At 39.8% G+C, this 20,727-nt stretch overlaps 3 protein-coding genes across 3 annotated transcripts; all 3 read right to left on the reverse strand.

Annotated features, from left to right (window-relative positions):
- Positions 1-135: 135 nt before the first annotated feature.
- On the reverse strand, positions 136-2,120 carry LOC116198761. Its single transcript, XM_031528992.1, has 4 exons — positions 1,593-2,120; positions 1,173-1,260; positions 645-686; positions 136-527 (listed from the first exon to the last, which is right to left on the reverse strand). The coding sequence occupies exons 1-4, from the start codon at positions 2,043-2,045 to the stop codon at positions 463-465; spliced, it is 648 nt and encodes a 215-aa protein (XP_031384852.1). The 5' UTR covers positions 2,046-2,120; the 3' UTR covers positions 136-462.
- A 598-nt stretch (positions 2,121-2,718) lies between these two features.
- LOC116201193 lies at positions 2,719-4,624 on the reverse strand. The gene is made up of 2 exons (XM_031532332.1): positions 4,276-4,624; positions 2,719-3,751 (listed from the first exon to the last, which is right to left on the reverse strand). Exons 1-2 carry the CDS (start codon positions 4,583-4,585, stop codon positions 3,012-3,014), a joined length of 1,050 nt encoding a protein of 349 aa, XP_031388192.1. The 5' UTR covers positions 4,586-4,624; the 3' UTR covers positions 2,719-3,011.
- Positions 4,625-18,597: 13,973 nt separating this feature from the next.
- On the reverse strand, positions 18,598-20,598 carry LOC116201467. The gene is made up of 2 exons (XM_031532713.1): positions 20,152-20,598; positions 18,598-19,480 (listed from the first exon to the last, which is right to left on the reverse strand). Exons 1-2 carry the CDS (start codon positions 20,561-20,563, stop codon positions 18,738-18,740), a joined length of 1,155 nt encoding a protein of 384 aa, XP_031388573.1. The 5' UTR covers positions 20,564-20,598; the 3' UTR covers positions 18,598-18,737.
- Between the last annotated feature and the right edge of the window lie 129 nt (positions 20,599-20,727).

Here is a 20,727-nt window from a genome sequence, read left to right on the forward strand (position 1 = left end):
TTTCCATAATCCTCAATGCTCATGCAGATTTTTGAACAAATCAGATGTTTAAAGGGCCTCATATCCCGTTGATACCGAAACTCAAATGCTTGCTTGTAATATGGATTGCTTCAAGTAGACAAGAAACTTGAGAAATTACAGAAATCCGACATCTGAGAAAGAAGTATGCTTCTCAAAAATTGATCAGATTCGATCATATATTGATTACAAGATGTTCTGCTAACTCCTGCGATCCATAAAAGTTAAAGGAACAGATGTCCTACTCTCCTTCACGATGCTACCTACAATTTTCCCGTGCTCATGTCTAATTCCTAATTATAAGCATTGTTCAATCTTTCAGGGACCAAACAAGTAAACACATGGCTAGGCTGTCTGTTTTGTGGCATTTCTATGTGGTTCTATATGGATGCCATTTACAATGACAAAAAGAATTGGTAGGAACGGGTAAATCCAAGAAGCCGCTCATGTCTCTTCCTGTTCAATCTCTTTCAAGGCATCTTCAGCTTTCATTTTCTCGGGAACAAAATCTGCAGCATCGACCAATGCAGCTTTAACAATTGTAGGATCATACAAGTGCAAAACATAAAGGATAAGGATATAGAGAATTAAGATCGGGAAAACCAGTTAGTCATATTGAAAGTTACCTGAAAGGAAGTCGTATCTCCTCTCTTTAGCAACAAGTGAAGCTGAAAGAACAAGCAGCAGCAATCAGTATCCCTTGAACAGTTTCTTGCCAGGGAAAGACGAGTTGCTCTATGAACTACTTGATCTTTGATTTGTCAAACATATCGATCTTGTCGAATAGATATAAGTTACATGAGAAAGGTCAAAAGATAGCTTCAAGATAGTACATAAGAACAAGCAAAAGGGACCGAACTAAAGCAATGGTAACTCTAAGGTTTTGAAGGAGAACAAAGACAACTTAGTTCATACTTCACCCTCATCCCGACTCCATCCGTAGAATATTCAATATAACACTACATTGCACAGACCGAATGCTAACACCTTTAGAAATCTCCTTGAGCAAACCGATTTACCAGGAACCGACGCGTTTATAATTAGATTCCATGTCAGAGTTGTTACACATAACTATCTTTCCAACACGAAGCAAGATCACCAGGCAAGAATAGAGCTCATTTTCATAAGAAGAGAGAGATCATGGGGCCACTCACAGAGGTGGCTATACTTGAGATATCTCTTGCGGTCCCGAGCAGCAGCCGAAGTAAATGCGTCTTCGCAAAATTGTCCAATGAATTTTTCCTGCAAACAATGACATAGCAAATTCATGACAACCTCAACATTACCAATTAGCATTACATTGTAATCTCCCAAAAGACACATTGGTGCATTGGGCTTCACATTCATCGCACATATATTGCACATTGCTCATCAGCAAACCTCCAACATTGTACAATGTTGCATATATTCAGACACAACGGCAGCGGCGGCCATCATGCGGCCGGAATTTGGTGGCTTTCATCGGCATAAGAACTGCCAGTTCATGCATATTCATAGAAACACAAACCAACATTGCAATTAAAAAAGAAAATAAAAATAAAAATTGCAGAAGGAAGGGGACAGGATTGAATTACAGTAGCTTTGTTGATGAGGAAATAGGCCTCCTGATTGATTTTCAAATCGGGACCTCCGCTCTTCACAATCCTCTGCACTCTGTTCATCGGAATCACATTCAGCTTCGCCTCCTCATCCACTTCCTCTTCCTGTTCCTCTTCCTCCTTCCTCCTCCTCTGCTTCTTAGAGCAGCTGCTAGGGTTCCCATTGCTCGTCCGCTGCCGTTTCGAAACCACACTCTTCTTGGGTTTCTCTCCCCCTCCATGGGATTCCGAGCTCGAAGAAGGCACAATCAACACCTCCGGTTTGTTCACGGTGCCATTGGGTATGATGCTCTGCTTGTTCTTCTTCTTCTTCTTGTTCTTGCTCTTCTGGTCTTGCGTCTCTCTGGGTCTGTGGTGGTTTGATGTCTTGGCGGTTCCCATGTTGTCTTTCGATTTGTCTTTCGTTTTCCCATTCGTTGCCTTCTTCATCCCCTCACTCACTGACCGGCAAATCAAATTTCACAGTCTTACTGATTTTTGGGGGAAGCAGAGAAAGACAGGAACATCTGGGCAGTGTTTTGCTGGCGATTTTGTTATTTTGGGCTTAGGGCACAGTTTCTCCTCCTCTTGGGCTCCAAACTCCTCTCCATGTCAAGGCCCAGTTGGTTAATTTATTTGTTCTTGCATCGATCGATCGATTTACGGACTCCGACGTCTCGATATTCCTAGTGCAGGTAGATGTTTGGGTTCCCTTGATAACCAAATGATTCGATAGTTGTGATTGATCCATTCAAAAATGATACATTTCATGGTCTTGAACCGATCAGATTGCAAAAGATTTATGTGAAACCTATAATGAGATCACTCGTAAATTAATAGGTGGATAACTGAATCAGTGTTACAATGTACGGTCTAGGACAATACGATAACTTTCCGTGAGGCTTAAATGGTTTTCGAATGTTGTAATTGTTCATTTTTTGGTAAATCACAAGTATTCACAACTTATTAACAATTAATTTCATTCGGATATCGACTTGGCTCTGACCATAAAGTGCTTCCAATGATATTCAAACATCTATATTCATATACTGAGAGCTCAAATTGTTGTTGAATCATATCCAACTTATTAATGTTATACTTGTCCTTCTTTAACAACAACGAGATCAATGAGAAAGAACAGGAAAGATTTGAGTGAGTAAGAAGCTGCAAAGAATTAAGCAATAAGGTAGAACATAAATGATGTTTGACTATGACACTACATAATCTGACTGAAAGTATTTGAGCTTATTATAATAGCCAAGCTTTGGCCTTTATTTCTACACACAAACCCATGAAGCAGAAGATCAAAACAAGATCATATATAAGCACATACATAAGACAGACGGCTGCGCTCGCTAGTTGAAACCTTGGAGAAAACAAAACATCAGACTCCTGTTAGATTGATGGTCTCTCTTATCAGTACTGAGAAGCTCCTTCGGTTCTCGGGTGCTTGGACAGTGGTCTCTGGAATCTGCAGACTTTGCAGAGAGGCGAGTACAGGGTCGGTGTCTCGTACCTGTCCTCTCCTCCCATCATCGGCATTGGGACCCCGACCTTCACCGGGCTAACATATGCAGACCTGTATGTCTTGCCCAAGACTCCTTCCACGAGATCTGTTAGGTTCTTGAACCTGAACTGCATCTCCAGATGGGCAAAAGCATCGTGCGACGGTAATTGATAGTTGTGGACCCGGTTCTCCTCTTCCCCAATTGGCATTATGTTTATGTCCATCTCCACGAGCCCGGAAACTGTCACCCTTATGGTGTTAAGGTCGTCAGTCCTCTCAACCTTTACAACTCTTTCTTCTGTCTCCACCCTCCACTCGGCCTCCCCGTCAATGGGGACATTTACAGCCTCGCCATCCCAATGAACGAGAAGGGAGTCGAGGTTATCGTCCCAGTGCTGGACCCTCTTCGCAGCGATCACAAGGGTGTGGGTGTCAAACATGACAGACAGTGCCTGGACCCAAGTGAAGTCCCGGGTTCTGCCTTGGGGCCGGGTTCCAATGAAGTGGGCGTTGATGTGGAGTTTCTCATCAGAGACAATCGCAAAGTTTCCTCCCTTGGCACCGTGGAAGTAGAACATCACCCCATCTCCACCTACAAACCGAGGATCGTAGCAGAGAGAGCCGAATCCCGTGCATCTGGCTTTTCTAACTGTCAAAACAAAACGAGCAGAATTTAATCGGTGCATAACCGCATTTTTTCATGCTTAGTGAACGTTGTTTTCGACCGACTACCGATGGTCATACCAATGGAAATTCTTTAAAGAATATTCCATCGGTAAAGCCAGGGAAATGCCTCACAACCAAGCTTTTTACAACGGAATATTATCCGTCTAAAACTAGTGGAAATTCCGTCTGAAAACTTTATTTCAGAAGGTGTCCTTATGAACGCATTCCTCGGTCAGAATATAGCTTACTCCGGGTAGTGTTTTTAGAAATGATCTGAAAACAGCAGTACCAGAAACACTTTCCAATCCAAACAGTGTTGTCTTTCAAAAATCCAGAAGAAGAGAACTCCGTGAACGTTTTCTGCATAAATAAATGGATACACAATATCTCCTTGCTACTCCGTAAGTATCTTTGATTTCTGTCGGCCTATTCCGGCCAATGATATATGCCAGCAAACAGTAAGAAGAAACTATAATGTAGAAGAGAGGACAGAGCAGAGGCCCTTACACTTGCAAGTGGCTTCACACTTGCTGCTGCAGTCGAGGAAGCAGCCCTTCACCTTCCTGTTGCGTTGAGGCTTCCTCTCGGGGCATTGCTCGGGACATGTGAGGATCTTATACCGGCAGGCCCCTCTGGCGAGGCAAAACGCCCGCGCCTGATTTGTCCCAGGAACAGGATCAAGCAGCACATAATTCGTCGAGGCTGGATCAAGATATCCCTTCTTATAAGTTTTCTGACCGTCCGTCTGGCCGATTACCGATAACAAGAGCACAAGGAGAGTCGTTAGCATTGTGGACGCGCTCCAAATGCTCTCCATGGTTGCTCCCTGGTGTGCAGACTAATCCTGCTTTCAGCCACAAGGTTTTAGGAGGGGGTTTATATATACAGGGGGAATTCCTTGCACTTTAGCTTAATCCTAGTTGGGCTTTGCTGTCCCTGCAAACAAACAGGTCGAGGTAGAAAGAAAAACATTTTTTTTTCTTTTTTGGCGTGCATTTTAGTACCCGAAAATTTTAATGGTTCACAACTAATTCAATTTGAGTAAAGTTAACCCACTCAAGAACAAATCTCTCACAACATGCATTTCTTCTATTCACAAAACTCGAACTCCAGATCTTATGTAATGGAAACAAGCGTAGTTAATTAATATTTTTACATCTGTCCTGTTTAGGAAAACCTGAAGCTTTCTATATACTTGGATCATTGAGTGTTCTTTAAGCTTGTTACCTTGACCATGTCCATTCAAATTGCATTATTATACTAGAATCACTTATGCTAATCGATTTCCAAAACGGCTATCTAATCAATAAAGATGCATTGCCAATCGTCTAAGAGAAACAATTACTAGACAATGGGTCCTAAACTCTAAACTGTCGATATATATCAGATGGATCACCACTATTCACGTATTACACCTGAGTATCGTAGTTGCTTTACATTTTTTTTTTTTCGATGCGTTCTCCCATTCGAATAGGCCATTGGAGTGTCTTGAGGCATTATAATAATTTGATTTCGAAATAGTTTTTCCCCCCTTATATATGGTGAGTACGTAAATTTAAATATTGGTTTTAAGGAACAAAGTCATAGACGGGCACATGCATATATCATTGTATGAGGGCACTTCCCTCACTAACGTTTGATGCTACGTAGAGATCAGTTTCTTGTGGTCTTCAATTATCTCCAATTACAGAATATCCCCATGTCTTCTCCACTATTGATATTATATTTTTCTTAATTACCGTACGTTCTCAACCTAGTATTAACTGCGATTAATTGCTGTTTGGACATCCACTCGGACTTTCCATATAATTTCTCACTTCCAATGAGTTTTTTGGTGTGTACCATGGTATTCAAACGGCCAATAAAAAATAATTCAATTTGAATCAAATTAGCCCACTAAAAAGTAAAATTCTCACAATCAATAATTTTCTCTATTAATAAAACTCGAACTCGACACCTTATTTAAGGGAAATAAATGTCGAACCGCTTGAACCAATCATCGTTAATGCACTTCGCAATAGCTTAGTTTACCAAATACTTCACTCGTTATTATATATTATTATCAGTATTAATATTCTTATTACTTTCCGTGCATATATCTTCTAAGAGAACCACCAATGTTAATGCTTTCTCGAGATCTAAAAGCCAATTGGGTTTGCTTAATTATATATATGTATATATAGCATATGATCTATTTATAATACCCTCTCGCTAGATTCTAGAGGACAGCAAACTCAATTCATCAGGTCAATGGGGGCTTATTGCTTGGCCCCCAAAAAAAAAACAAAACAAAAATGGGATGCTTATTGATATGTGAGCCGCCCCATGAGCTGTATTAATAATACATAAATGTTAAAATAAAATACCGCGTTAATATCGCCAAAACAATTCGTTGGATTTCTCTTCTTCCTTTCGATTCATTTGGCATGAAATTTTTTTAATCTTTGGATCAAATTAGATCTGAGACTGTCCATTAGAACAATTCCCTGAATTCCTGCAGTAGAATAAGGTGACCATGTGACAGGACCACTCCTCAACGCCTGCCTAGACCTGCAACTGCATGATTATTCTCCTAGGGATCAGCTTCCATCCGCAGCCTCCTTAGAAGAAGGAATTTATAAAGACGAATCCGAGAGCCCTACTTCGTAGTACATTGTCAATGAACTACATAGTTAAATAACAAGAAATATACCAATATAAAATAATTGAATGGGGAGCGGCTACAACTCCTAAAAGAATGAGAATATAAGTTTGAGTGCTGGACGCACTGTTAGTGATATGCCCTAGAACTTGATTTGTGTATTTGGATAATTCCTTTTATGGCAATAAAATTTATTCTATTATTCGTATATTGTCTATATTTATTATAATAAAGTCCTTAAGATATTTTGAATACTTCATTCTTAAGAGTTAAGAATATGAGTGACGAAGTAATTCGGTAAAAATATCTTTAAACTATTCACTATCGTAGGAGACTTAACTGGACATTATTTCTCCAGATAGATCGTCACCTCTATCTATTTCCATTATTAGTATACAGATACTAATGAAGATCGAGTAGTGAGTCTCATGCTATTTGATAACTGTTATCATGACAGATATGTAGATACTTATATGATAAGTAGTCGAACGTGACGTGCAAATAATATTCATACGGTAATTTACTAATGTCAATGAATGTTATCTGGATCGTATTAGTGCATATAGTCCTTAGACCTGAGATGGAACGCTATCTCAAGTATAGGTAATTAGGATTTGCTACTGCTAATGTATTTGTGCTTAGCGTGATTATTCGGCAGATAGTGGTCCTAATTAGTTATACTTGGAGTTAGGTGTCTAATCAAGACGGGATTCACTAACCTGAGTAAACAGGGAAAATGTCCTATGGATATGAGTTTTATTCTGGATCGAGAAATCCTCGGCCGTGGTAGATAGACTTAAATAGAAAGGAGTTTCTGTTCAAGTGCTACGGATCTAAGAATGAAATTAGAGAGTCCATATGATCGACTATAGAGTTTGGCATTTACCGTATCTCTAGCTAGATCGGGATCTTGTAGTGAAAGGATTCAGTGCATGGTATATACGATCAGAGGTTCATCAGGATGTTCCAATTATACATTCGTCATCTTTTGGATTGTCACAATATGCTGCTAGGTGTCACTCGTGAACTTTGGGAATCAAGGGCATTTTGAGAATTATATTTTTGGTTACGGAAAGAGTTTCTGGTAGTATCAAATGAGTCGATATTATAATCCCATTGACATTTGATGATGAACCTTGTTAGTCACACACATTGAGCGTGTCTAAACCGAGAAAAGAATTAATTCTAATTAAGGAAGTTAATTAGAAATTAATTATCGAACAAGGTTTGCAATGTGGTTGCGAGGGTGCTAGCACATCCTGAAACCGAGTTCAATATCAAGGATAAATCTAATTAAGGAAATACAATAGTTTCCTATTTGGAAAGTTTCTGTAAATAGATCGTCTATTTATGAAAACTCGTGTCAATGACTTATTTAATCTTTCTTTTTAACTATAAGGGCAAGTCATTGGATGACTTAAATTGTGAGGACTCATTTGTGATTTATTAATTAATTCGGATTAATTAATAATTGCATTTTAGTCCCTAGGGTAAGAATATATATAGATATGTTCTTACGGTTAACCCGAGAGGTTAATTAATCGAAAACCCTAATATTACAAAGAGAGAAAGAGGAGAGACGGCTGAACAGTTGTTGTAGTGAACTCCCAAGGCTGATCAGAGTTCTTCTCGGATCCGATTCGGCGTTTCGGTGTTGTCCTTGGCGTCCTTAAAGAGATCCTTTCATTCTGTAACGATTCGGTTCGAGATCAGTGACCTAGATCGGAGTGTACGGGTCGAGAGGAGTCTAATCTCGGTGGAGACGTGCTCGTGTGGACGAGCTAGAGGCCGGACACTTGGATGGCTAATTTGATCGACTCGAATCAATAAGGTTAGTGAAAAGTTCGTAACTTTTCTTATGGATTCATTGTGTGATGTTATCTATTCGTTTAGAAGGCGATTCTTATGTCAAGATGTGATCTTGAAGTTTTTGATTAAATGAGCACGCGATAAAAAATTTTGATTTTTACCGTAATTAAATTTTCCACTGCGTACGTGCTCGGTTTGCTAATAGTGGTATCAAAGCCAAGTTTCTGTTCAATTAGATACATGTTTTGTGCCTAATTTGATGGTTGATTGTGATTTATTGAAGTGTTTAATAAATTGGTATCGAATCGGGCACAAGAAATTGTTTGTCATAACTGGCCCAAGAAAATTCAATTTGATTAAGTCTCTTGGCTGCTCCCTGCTTGAGAAGGTCTCGAGCGGCTTGATTACTCACGGGCAGAGTTGGATTTTTTTTTTCTGGTGATCGCTCATGGGAAGCCTGCTAGTGGCTGTTCTTCTCGACAAGAATAAGAGCTGATTGGTGACTCATTTAGCTGCTTGTCTGGCGCTGTTCAAGTGGGTTGATTGCCCGAGCCGACCGTAATCGCGTAATGGGCATTTTCGATAATTTTGGAAATTAGATTTCTGAAACAATTAATTACCAAAATTGTTTTCGTAAAATTTGATTTTATGGAAATAGGATATTTGATATCCTATTCTAATGAGATTAGAAATTTGATATTTGATATCAAAAAGGAATTTTGAAGATACACTAGATATATGATATCTTGTATATTTTTCAAAATTGGAAATTTCCTAATATGTGATATTTGGATATTTTGTAAAGAGTTACAAAATTGGCACGAAATTTATTTTCTTTTATGCTATTAGTTTCGTTTTATAAATTTCAAGTATGGTGTGTGATTATGGGCTTTAGGAAATTTTGCTTAATTCTTGTGGCTCTAGGACTAGGCTAATAGTAAGTCCATGATCATGTTTTTATCGATTTCGAGTGCATATTTATGCATGCGATGTGTGAATACGGATAATGTGCAAAGTGAAACCGAATAGTAATTAGGTCACCTTAAAGAAAATCTTCCAAATTAAAATATTAAGTCGAGAATGGCATGAGGTTGCGAACCTCTGTCATTGCTCTCCACCAAAGCATTCTCCAGAGAGTTTTAATTTGTTTCGTTGTCGATCGTGGACACACGGGGGCACGAGACAAACTAAGAGATCTTTTTGCATGAATGTTTTAAAACATGTGATGTTTTAGATCGTCGGTTACCAATAACAGCAGGCACCTGAGGTAGCTGACATCTAGGGTTTTGGTAGGTCAGACTTAACTATGCATGATGGACCAATAAAGGCAGGCACCTGAGGTCCAGAATACTAGGAGCCGAATTGATTGAGCCGTACATAGAGATGTACTGAATAAAGAGTTGTTCACTTGTAGATTACTTGTTTCCAATAATGGCAGGTACCTGAGGGAATTAGTATTTTATGAGAATTCAATCACCCGCTATGAATTTTTTTCGATTAGGATTCTCGTTTCCTATTTTGGAAGTGTAGGATTCGAAAAGATAGTGGAAGACCATTTTGATTGAAAATCCATGATCATTATGGTTATATATATACATAAATTCATTAATTTAATCTTGTTATTTTCTGCAGTCATGATAAGTATGAAATCTATGAATCCTCTCTCGTGCATACTGAATGATAATAGGCTCACTGGGCCTAACTTTTCGGATTGGCTCCGTAACCTGAACATTGTCCTGAACATGGAGGCTCTGGGATACATCCTGGAGACTCAGGAGATTGAACTCCCTGGCGGGGATGCTACGAGTGATCAACAGGACGCATATGATCAGTGGTCTGTTGATGACACGAAGGTCCGCTGCTATATGCTTGCTTCCATGAGCAATGAGTTGCAGAAGCAGCATGAGAACATGAAGAGTTCTCGTGAGATCTTGAAGAATCTCAGGGAGCTCTATGGGGAGAATAGAAGGACCGCACGATATGAAATATCGAAGGAATTGTTCCGTGTGAGAATGCAGGAGGGAACTGAAGTCGCAGCTCATGTGCAGAAGATGATCAGGCTGATTCAACAGCTTGAGAAGCTTGAGTTTCAGATGGACAAAGAACTCCATGTGGATTTAGTTCTTCAGTCTCTCCCAGATTCTTTCTCAGGGTTCGTTGTGAACTTTCACATGAACAAGTTATCATGTTCGTTGTCTGAGCTGCTGAACATGTTGGTCACTGCACAGAATGCTATGAACAACAAAAGGATGAATAAGGGAAAGAAACCTTTAGAAGGTATGTCTATCTCTTGTTATGTTAGTTCCAATGGTTCATATAGCTCATCTACAGCTTGGGTTCTTGATACTGGTGCAAGCTCACACGTTTGTACCTCTATGCAGGGGCTAGCAAGCAGTAAGGTCCTTGGAAGGAATGAAGTTTGCTTAAAGATCGGCAATGGAGCAAGTGTTGCGGCCAAAGCTGTGGGGTCGACTTCATTACATCTGGATGGACATGTTTTATTTCTAGATCGTGTTTTAGTTTTACCAAACGCCTATCGGAACATTATTTCTGTTTCTAGTTTGACTAGAAGTGGATACTTGTTTGATTTCAGACATGATGTTTGCAACATTTATTATGGTAATAAAGTTATTGGCGTTGGTTATTTACACGATGGCCTTTATTATCTTAGAGCTAGAAATGAAACGATTCCGAATACGATTGAGATCAACACCGTATCCGAATCTATTCCAAGTCTAAAGCAACTTTGGCACCTTAGACTAGGGCATGTTGCAGATGATAGGATAAGTAAGTTGGAGAAGATGGGACTTATAGTTCCATTGGGTTCTGAACCCATTCAACTTGCGAGTCTTGTCTTAAAGGCAAGATAACTAGGACTCCATTTGTGGGACAAATGGAGAGGGCTAAGGAAGTTTTAGAACTCATACATAGTGATGTGTGTGGTCCATTTAGTGAAGTGGCTAGGGGTGGATATTCCTACTTCATCACCTTTACCGATGATTATTCTCGTTTTGGGTATGTTTATCTTATGAAGTATAAACACGAATCCTTTGAAAAGTTCAAGGAATTCAAGGCTGAAGTGGAGAAGCAGAAAGGAAAGAGCATCAAGACTCTTCGATCTGATCGAGGAGGAGAGTACATGAGTACTGAGTTTGGTGATTTCCTGAAGGAACATGGTATTGTTTCTCAATTTACTCCACCAGAAACATGATATGATCCAGCTAGAGGACCCTTCACACAGGCATGTGGAAGCATTCCAGGATGATGGGGCATGGCATGAAGTCGAGCATTGGGACATGCACGTGTTAGCTGGACTAAGAAAAAGAGCACGAGCCAAGCGAATCGAACTAGCCATGCAAAGGATGTTATTGCATGTCCATGGAGAAGAAGTCGAGCTCTTGGGCGAGCTGCATGTAGAACATGAAGCCACGACCGTTCATGTCCTAGAAATCTATTTAGAAGATGATCCTAGTTCAAAGGGTTGAATTCAGTTGCTTTTCAATTACTTTGGCTTATTTCATTTTGAGCTCATTACACTTAGGATTTATTTTAGCCAAGCCCATTAGCCCATTTAGGTTATAAGCTAGTATCTCTCTATAAATAGGTATGTGGCCTCCCTAAAAAAAACAGATCAGTTTTCATTCAACTTTGTGAGAGAGGTTTTCTCTGAGCTGTTCTGCAGCAACTTCGACGATATTGCAAGTGTGATGACTTGTGATTCCCGACATTTATAATATTGGTTTCTACCTCCTTATAGCTAGCGGGTCAATATTCCATATTATAATATTGGTTTTTGGCTCTTTATAGTCAGCGGGTCAATATTCTCTATCCTTGAAACCTTCACTGGACGATCTCGGGTTTGATCTCATTCTATTATTGTTGGGTCTCGCGGCAAGTTCGTCGAGGTTCGCATCAGAACACCACAGTTGAATGGAGTTTCTGAAAGGAGGAACCATACTCTGTTGGACATGGTTCGGTCGATGATGAGCTATACATATCTCCCAATTTCGATGTGGGGATATGCACTGCAAACCGCGTGTTACTTGCTTAACAGAATTCTAAGCAAGTCGGTCTCTACCACTCCATATGAGATATGGAATGGTAGGACACCTAGTCTTAAGCACGTTAAGATTTGGGGTTGTCCTGCATTCATTAAGAAGCAGAAGACCGATAAGTTGGAAACCCGATCCGAGAAAGACAGGTTTGTTGGTTATCCAAGTGACAGCCTTGGATACTATTTTTATTTTCCTACTGAGCAAAGGGTTGTTATTAGTAGAGATGTGATCTTTTTGGAGAAACAGTTTGTCCAGGAAGGTGGCATGGGAAGGCAGATAGTACTTGATGAGGCGTCATTAGTACCACAAACCGATCAGATGCCTATTTCGATGGACATTGATAAACCAGTTGAGACACCTATTCAGATTGAGAATGTCACAAAACCTCGAAGGTCTGGTAGGGTAACTCATACTCCCGCGAGATACCTTAATCTCCATGAGAACATACAAGAGTTGTTCGTTCATGGAGATAATGATCATAGGGATGATCCTATTACTTATGAGGAAGCTATATCAAATATAGATTCTTCTAAATGGCTAGAGGCCATGAAGTCCGAGATGGACTCCATGAGCAAGAACCAAGTCTGGGATCTTGTTGACCCTCCTAAAGGTATAGTACCTATAGGGAACAAAAGGATTTTCAAGAGGAAGATTGGTGATGATGGAAAGGTAGAGACCTATAAAGCTAGGCTAGTGGCGAAGGGTTATCACCAAAAGCAGGGAGTCGACTATGAGGAGACTTTCTCTCTTGTAACCATGCTGAAGTCTATCAGAATAATGCTAGCAGTTGCTGCGCACTATGATTATGAGGTTTGGCAAATGGATGTCAAGACCGCCTTCCTCAACGGATACATTGAGGAAGATTCATGGACCAACCCAAGGGTTTTGAATCCAAGGATAAGTCCAAGGTGTGCAAGCTTAAGAGATCCATTTATGGTCTTAAGCAGGTTTCGAGGAGCTGGAATCGACGTTTTGATGATACTGTAAAGTCCTTTGGCTTCATCAAAAACGAAGATGAACCATGTGTGTATGAGAAGGCTAGTGGGAGCATGATTGCCTTTCTTGTATTATACGTGGATGACATTCTGCTGATAGGTAATGATATTGGCATGCTCACTTCTATAAAGGTCTGGTTGTCTGATATTTTCTCCATGAAGGATTTAGGAGAAGCGACTTATATTCTGGGTATTCGGATCTATAGAGATAGACCAAAAAGATTGATAGGTCTATCCCAAGCCCTGTATCTGGATAAGGTGTTGAAGAGGTTCAACATGCAGGATTCCAAAAGAGGATTGCTCCCTGTGAGACACGATATCCATCTCTCTAAAGCGATGTCTCCCAAGACTCTTGAGGAGAGAGAGAATATGGCACAGGTGCCTTATGCTTCGGCTATAGGTAGCTTGATGTATGCTATGCTGTGTACAAGGCCGGATATCGCGTATGCTGTTAGTGTGACTAGCAGGTATCAATCCAACCCAAGACTTGATCATTGGACTGCTGTCAAGAACATCCTTAAATACTTGAGAAGAACTAAGGATATGGTTCTGGTATATGGAGGAGGTGAGTTGAGACTAGATGGGTTTACAAATTCTGATTTTCAATCAGATGTGGATGATAGAAAGTCTATCTCCGATTATATATTCACCTGTAATGGAGGTGCAGTTAGCTAGAAGAGTTCTAAGCAAGAGACGACTGTAGATTCCACTACAGAGGCTGAGTATATTGCGGCATCTGATGCAGCGAATGAGGCAGTTTGGATTCGAAAGTTTGTGACTGAACTCGGTATTGTTCCCTCCATATCGTCACCAGTAGAGTTGTATTGTGATAATACTGGAGCGATTGCTCAAGCAAAGGAACCGAGGTCACATCAGAAGTCTAAACACATTGAGAGGAGATATCATATTATCAGGGAGATTATCGGGAGAGGCGATGTAGCTGTGCAGAAAGTAGCTTCAGCAGATAATATCGCTGATCCACTCACAAAGGCCATGACACAGCAGCAGCTAGAGAAACATCTTGAGAAGATGGGTCTTAGATACTGTACTGAGTGGCTCTAGTGCAAGTGGGAGATTGTTAGTGATATGCCCTATAGCTTGATTTGTGTATTTGGATAATTCCTTTTATGACAATAAAGTTTATTCTATTATTCGTATATTGTCTATGTTTATTAGAATAAAGTCCTTAAGATATTTTGAATACTTCATTCTTAAGAGTTAAGAATATGAGTGACGAAGTAATTTGGTAAGAATATCTTTAAACTGTTCACGATCGTAGGAGACTTAACTGTACATTATTTCTTCAGATAGATCATCACCTCTATCTGTTTCCATGATTATTATACAGATACTAATGAAGATGGAGTAGTGAGTCTCATGCTATTTGATAACTGTTATCATGACAGATATATTGATACTTACATGATAAGTAGTCGAATGTGACGTGCAAATAATATTCATACGGTAATTTACTAATGTCAATGAATGTTATCTGGATCGTATTAGTGCATATAGTCCTTAGACCTGAGATGGAACGCTATCTCAAGTATAAGTAATTAGGATTTGCTACTGCTAATGTATTTGTGCTTAGCGTGATTATTCGGCAAACAGTGGTCCTAATTAGTTATACTTGGAGTTATGTGTCTAACTCCAAGTATAACTAACCTGAGTAAACAGGGAAAATGTCCTATGAATATGAGTTTTATTCTGGATCGAGAAATCCTCGGCCGGGGTAGATAGACTTGAATAGAAAGGAGTTTTTGTTCAAGTGCTACGGATCTAAGAATGAAATTAGAGAGTCCATATGATCGGCTATAGAGTTTGGCATTTATCGTAGTTCTAGCTAGATCGGGATCTTGTAGTGGAAGGGTTCAGTGCATGGTATATACGATCAGAGGTTCATCAGAATGTTCCAATTATACATTCGTCATCTTTTAGATTGTCACGATATGCTGCTAGGTGTCACTCGTGAACTTTGGGAACCAAGGGCATTTTAGGAATTATGTTTTCGGTTACGGAAAGAGTTTCTGGTAGTATCAAATGAGTCGATACTATAATCCCATTGCCATTTGATGATGAACCTAGTTAGTCACACACATTGAGCGTGTCTAAACAGATAAAAGAATTAATTCTAATTAAGGAAGTTAATTAGAAATTAATTATCGAACGAGGTTTGCAATGTGTTTGCGAGGGTGCTAGCACATCCTGAAGCCGAGTTCAATATCAAGGATAAATCTAATTAAGGAAATACGATAGTTTCCTTATTTGGAGAGTTTCTGTAAATAGATCGTCTATTTATGGAAACTCGTGTCAATGACTTATTTAATCTTTCTTTGTAACTATAAGGGCAAGTCATTGGATGACTAAAATTGTGAGGACTCATTTGCAATTTATTAATTAATTCGGATTAATTAATAATTACATTTTAGTCCCTAGGGTAAGAATATATATAGATATGTTCTTACGGTTAACCCGAGAGGTTAATTAATCGAAAACCCTAATATTAGAAAGAGAGAAAGAGGAGAGACGGCTGAACAGTTGTTGTCGTGAACTCCCAAGGCTGATCGGAGTTCTTCTCGGATCTGATTCGGCGTTTCGGTGTTGTCCTTGGCGTCCTTGAAGAGATCCTTTCATTCCGTGACGATTTGGTTCGAGATCGGTGACCTAGATCGGAGTGTACGGGTCGAGAGGAGTCTAATCTTGGTGGAGACGTGCTCGTGTGGACGAGCTAGAGGCCAGACACTTGGACAGCTAATTTGATCGACTCGAATCAATAAAGTTAGTGAAAAGTTCGTAACTTTTCTTATGGATTCATTGTGTGATGTTATCTATTCGTTTAGAAGGCGATTCTTATGTCAAGATGTGATCTTGAAGTGTTTGATTAAATGAGCACGCAATAAAAAATTTTGATTTTTACCGTAATTAAACTTTCCGCTCCGTACGTGCTCGGTTTGCTAACACGCACTTGTTAGGAAAATGAGTAAATTTTAACGCTTGATCTCTTGGAATTGAAATAGTAATGTCTTTCATAATTTCATTATACTAGCCCATGATAGGGCTGTCCAAAAAAATCAAAAAACCAAATCGAATTGTTGAACCAAATCGAACTGAACCGTTTCGAACCGAACCATAGATTTTAATTGGTTCTTTTTGGCGTAAACAGTTCAGTTTGTTGCTTGGGAGCTCCAAGCCAGTTAACTTTGGTTAACCAAACCAAACCGTTTTATTAAAAAAAATTAAAAAAAAGTTCAAAATCCCCAAATCCCTAAGAGGGCGTTTAGTGGATTACTAGTAATGCACATCCCACTAAAGTGGGAATCCACATTTCCACCCCTCCAAGATAATCTACATTACAACTCAAGTAGGAATGTGAGTGAGAATGTAGATTATCATGTCCAAATCAAACATGGGACCCATTATAATTGCTTTTAGTGGCCAAACTAATTCGAATTGAATTAGCCGGAGTGTTGGACTCTTAGATACTAAGATACACACATAAAAAATAAGAAATTTCTTTTTTTAATATAATAAGACACCTACTAAATAATAAGAACATATCAAGCCCCAAGGATCAGCGCAAGTGATAGGATGTGCTTATACTCTGTGATTAACTCACAAGGTTATAGATTTGAATCTTCCTTACGCGCTTAGCTTTTATTGAGGACTAAAGGCACGCACACATGTGCTTGCCCATGGACTGACCAGAATCCATAAACTTGTGGATTGTTCATTGACTCAGAGAGAATATACTCCTAATAATAGTAATAATAACAACTTACCATTTTATAAGATGACGCTTTCTTTTGTACGAAACTTATTAGATTGAATTAAATAAGGCTCTTACTAAATAATAAGTTGTCTTGCTAAATAGCAACAACATCCTTAAAGCTACACATTTAAGGAGCATCCTTACTAATTGCAGAGGATTTTTGGATTGTTCAAGCTTCAAGGTGGTGAAATCCAAATAAATTGATTCAGGATAAATCAAAGGCCAGGTTCTTATCAAGTGGAAAGGAAAGATAAGGTGTCTTGACAACGCAGAGATAATCTCATAAACGAATATAGAGAGTCTTATTCATAAAAAACCCAAACTTAACAAGCTTAAGCTGAAAAGGCCCGATCACGAGTATTGAAGGTCCAAATAAGATACTGATATTGGTGGAAATGAGAAGTAAAATATATATAATAATGAAGTACGTGGTGACTTGATTTTGGAAGTCCAAATTTGGAATTAAGGAGGAGCCATTATTCTTTATAACTATTTTTAGTTTCCAAAGATGAAGTTAATGTTTTTTTCTTATTTTCTGATGTGGGTGTACTTCATATGGGGTTTCTTTCTATGTCTATATATATTCATGTATGCTGAATTTAAAAATCAAAATGAAATCAATATGAGTTGATTCAAGAAGTTCGGCGTTTGTTCCGCTAAAGTAAGATTTTGGATTCGAGTCCTTGTAAATGCATAAAATTTACGTTATGAGAGATTTACTCCTTAGTGAACCGACCCAATTCGACCAGATTAGTTGAGACCCAATTAAATTTTCGGATGTCAAGGCTCACATCGAAAAAAATCAAAATGAATACAGGAACTCCTCTCTACTTATTGGCATGTATTTGTTATGTTTCTCGTCTATACAAAGATTCTGGCATGTATTTGTGATAGAGCTGCATCACTTACCCTAGCAGCACTCATTCTCCTATATATCCTATTAATGATGATCCCGGATAACTGGTCAATAATTGGAAAACAACAATGATCCCGAATTATATCATACGTACAAAGTCGTCATTCATAGACGTATTCCTAATTTACTCTCGGCTCCTGGGATTCTATGTTCCCTAGCCGCATTTGGTTTTCATTCCTGTTTGGTTTTAAAAAAAAATTTTAACTCTACTTATCTTCAATTCAATAATATAATTATTACTTTTCAATTTTTTTAACCATTCAATACTAAATTCTCTCAACTATTCATTGCTTTTTCTCAACTATTTATTATTTTTTCCACAATTCAACAATACAATTATTATTTTCTTTCAACTATTCATTATTTTTTCACACTTTTTCTCATAATTCAACAATACAATCATTATAAACCAATTAAAACCAAAACTCAACTCTAAAACCACTCGACTCTAAAACCAAACACGAGGCAACCCCAAGAGACTCCCATCCGATTTAGCTACCAAAGGCTCTATAGAGGATTACCGGGTAACAGACTTTTTCATACGGGCTGGCTACTTTCAGCTAGATAATTGGCATATCCTAACTTCTCTTCTATGACAAAGTAACTAACAGAGGGCCAGATCGAGTGAAAACGTTATATATTGATCAACTTTATTTATCTGAAATTTCAAGAATTAACATCGTGGGCATACTTAGCCCTTATTTGTGAACGTCATCATTAAGAAAACAACGACTTATGTGTTATTAACACATAGAAACCAGAGGATCCAAGACAAGAAGTATGATTAGTACTGGGCAACTCCTCCAGTAATCTTAGGATGCTCCGAAGTTGGCCTCTGGAACCTGCAGACTTTGCAGAGCGGCGAGTGCAAGGACGGTGTCTCATACTTGTCCTCTCCACCCATCATCGGCATCGGTACTCCGATCTTCACTGGGCTAATGTATCCTGGCCTATAGGTCTTCCCTAGAACTCCCTCCACGAGATCGCTTAAGTTCATGAACCTGAACTGTATCTCCAAGTGAGCAAAAGCATCGTCTCGCGGTAACTGGTAGTTGTGCACCCGGTTCTCCTCTTCCCCGATCGGCCTCACGTTTATGTCCATCACCACGAGCCCCGAGACTGTCGCCCTAATAGTGTTGAGATCGTCGGTCCTCTCCAACACCACGGTTCTCTCCTCAGTTTTCACTCTCCACTCGGCTTCTCCATCCGTCGGGACATGAACTGCCTCCCCATCCCATCGGACGATGAGAGCATCGAGGCTGTCATCCCAGTGCTTGACCCGCTTTGCAGCGATCACAAGGGTGTGGGTCTCGAACATGATGGACAGTGCCTGGACCCAAGTGAAGTCACGGGTCCTGCCTTGGGGCCGTGTACCGATGAAGTGGGCATTGATGTGGAGGTTGTCATCCGAGACGATCGCAAAGTTACCTCCCTTGGCTCCATGGAAGTAGAACATCACGCCATCTCCACCCACAAACCGAGGGTCGTAGCACAGAGAGCCGTATCCGGTGCATGAGGCTTTCCTATCTGTCCGAAACATTTGAGCAATAATTAGTCCAAACGACGAGAACTGAAAGAACCGATTGGAATTACATATGTCTAAGATTCCAATCATAATTATAACGTTCTGCTGCATGAGAGTCGGGCATAACATGTGGACCACGGTGGTGATGATTGTCATACTAAGAAAGAACTTATTTTTTGAAAGCCTTCCGAGATTTGGTTTCCTGCCATCCAAAAATAGAAAACATTTTCTCGGCGCAAGTACAGACCTTTTTGTTTTCTTGAAACTGAAGGGAATATGTACGAAAAGGATTCCAAGCTTGTCTTCCAAGAACATACGAAAACGTTAAATCAAAAAATTCGTGATCTACAGAGCCAAAGAGAGCTCGAATCCCCCATGGGCCATCGTTTTTTCGTTTATACACCAGGTTTATTATTGGGACATGGAAGGTCCATCAAACACTGTCCACCTTCAATGGAACTGGCCCGGTGCATACATGTGCAACGGATGGCCTCCAAGGGCTTTACGTCAAGTGAGATGATTGATTGAAGGTTACCGTGGCCTTCTTTTCATGTTATACTCATTGCTGATACTTCATTCATCAGCAAGCTCGGAATATTTAGCCTTGCGTATCGGAAAATAAGAGTGAACAAATGAAGAAGATCAATCAAAGAAAGAGAGCAGAAATGCTTACACTTGCAAGTGGCTTCGCACTTGCTGCTGCAGTCCACGAAGCAACCCTTCACCTTCTTGTTGCGCTTCGGCTTCCTCTGGGGGCACTGCTTGGGGCATGTGAGGGTGTGGTGGTAACACGCCCCTGCCGCTTGGCAATACACCTGCTCTTGCCCTGTCCCAGGCACCGGAGTTAACACCCTATAATTTGTCGTGGCTGCGGCATCCTCTCCACTATTATTACTGTTGTTATTGTTACTGTTGCCGTTTCCATTTCCATTGCCGTTGCCGTTGCCATTGTTGTTGTTGTTGTCGTTGTCGTTGGCGTCGTCATTGCCGTCGTCGTTGTTGTTGTTTTGAGCATTGATCGCCGTAGCAGAGATCAGAATGATGACGAGAGCCGTCAAGATGAAAAGCCGCCGACTGCTCGACATTGCTACGTGATGAGAAAAAAACAGCAAAGCTTTGTTGTTTTCAGGCACTCACTGGCTAGGACAAGAGAGGATGGGGGGAATGAAGAATGTTTATTGTGTTTATGGAAAGAATGAGGAGCTTTTTATAAGGGAAGATAGCTTGTGGGACTTAAAAAGTAAACCTT

Source organism: Punica granatum, chromosome 3, assembly GCF_007655135.1.
Source record: "Punica granatum isolate Tunisia-2019 chromosome 3, ASM765513v2, whole genome shotgun sequence".
Lineage (NCBI taxonomy): Eukaryota > Viridiplantae > Streptophyta > Magnoliopsida > Myrtales > Lythraceae > Punica > Punica granatum.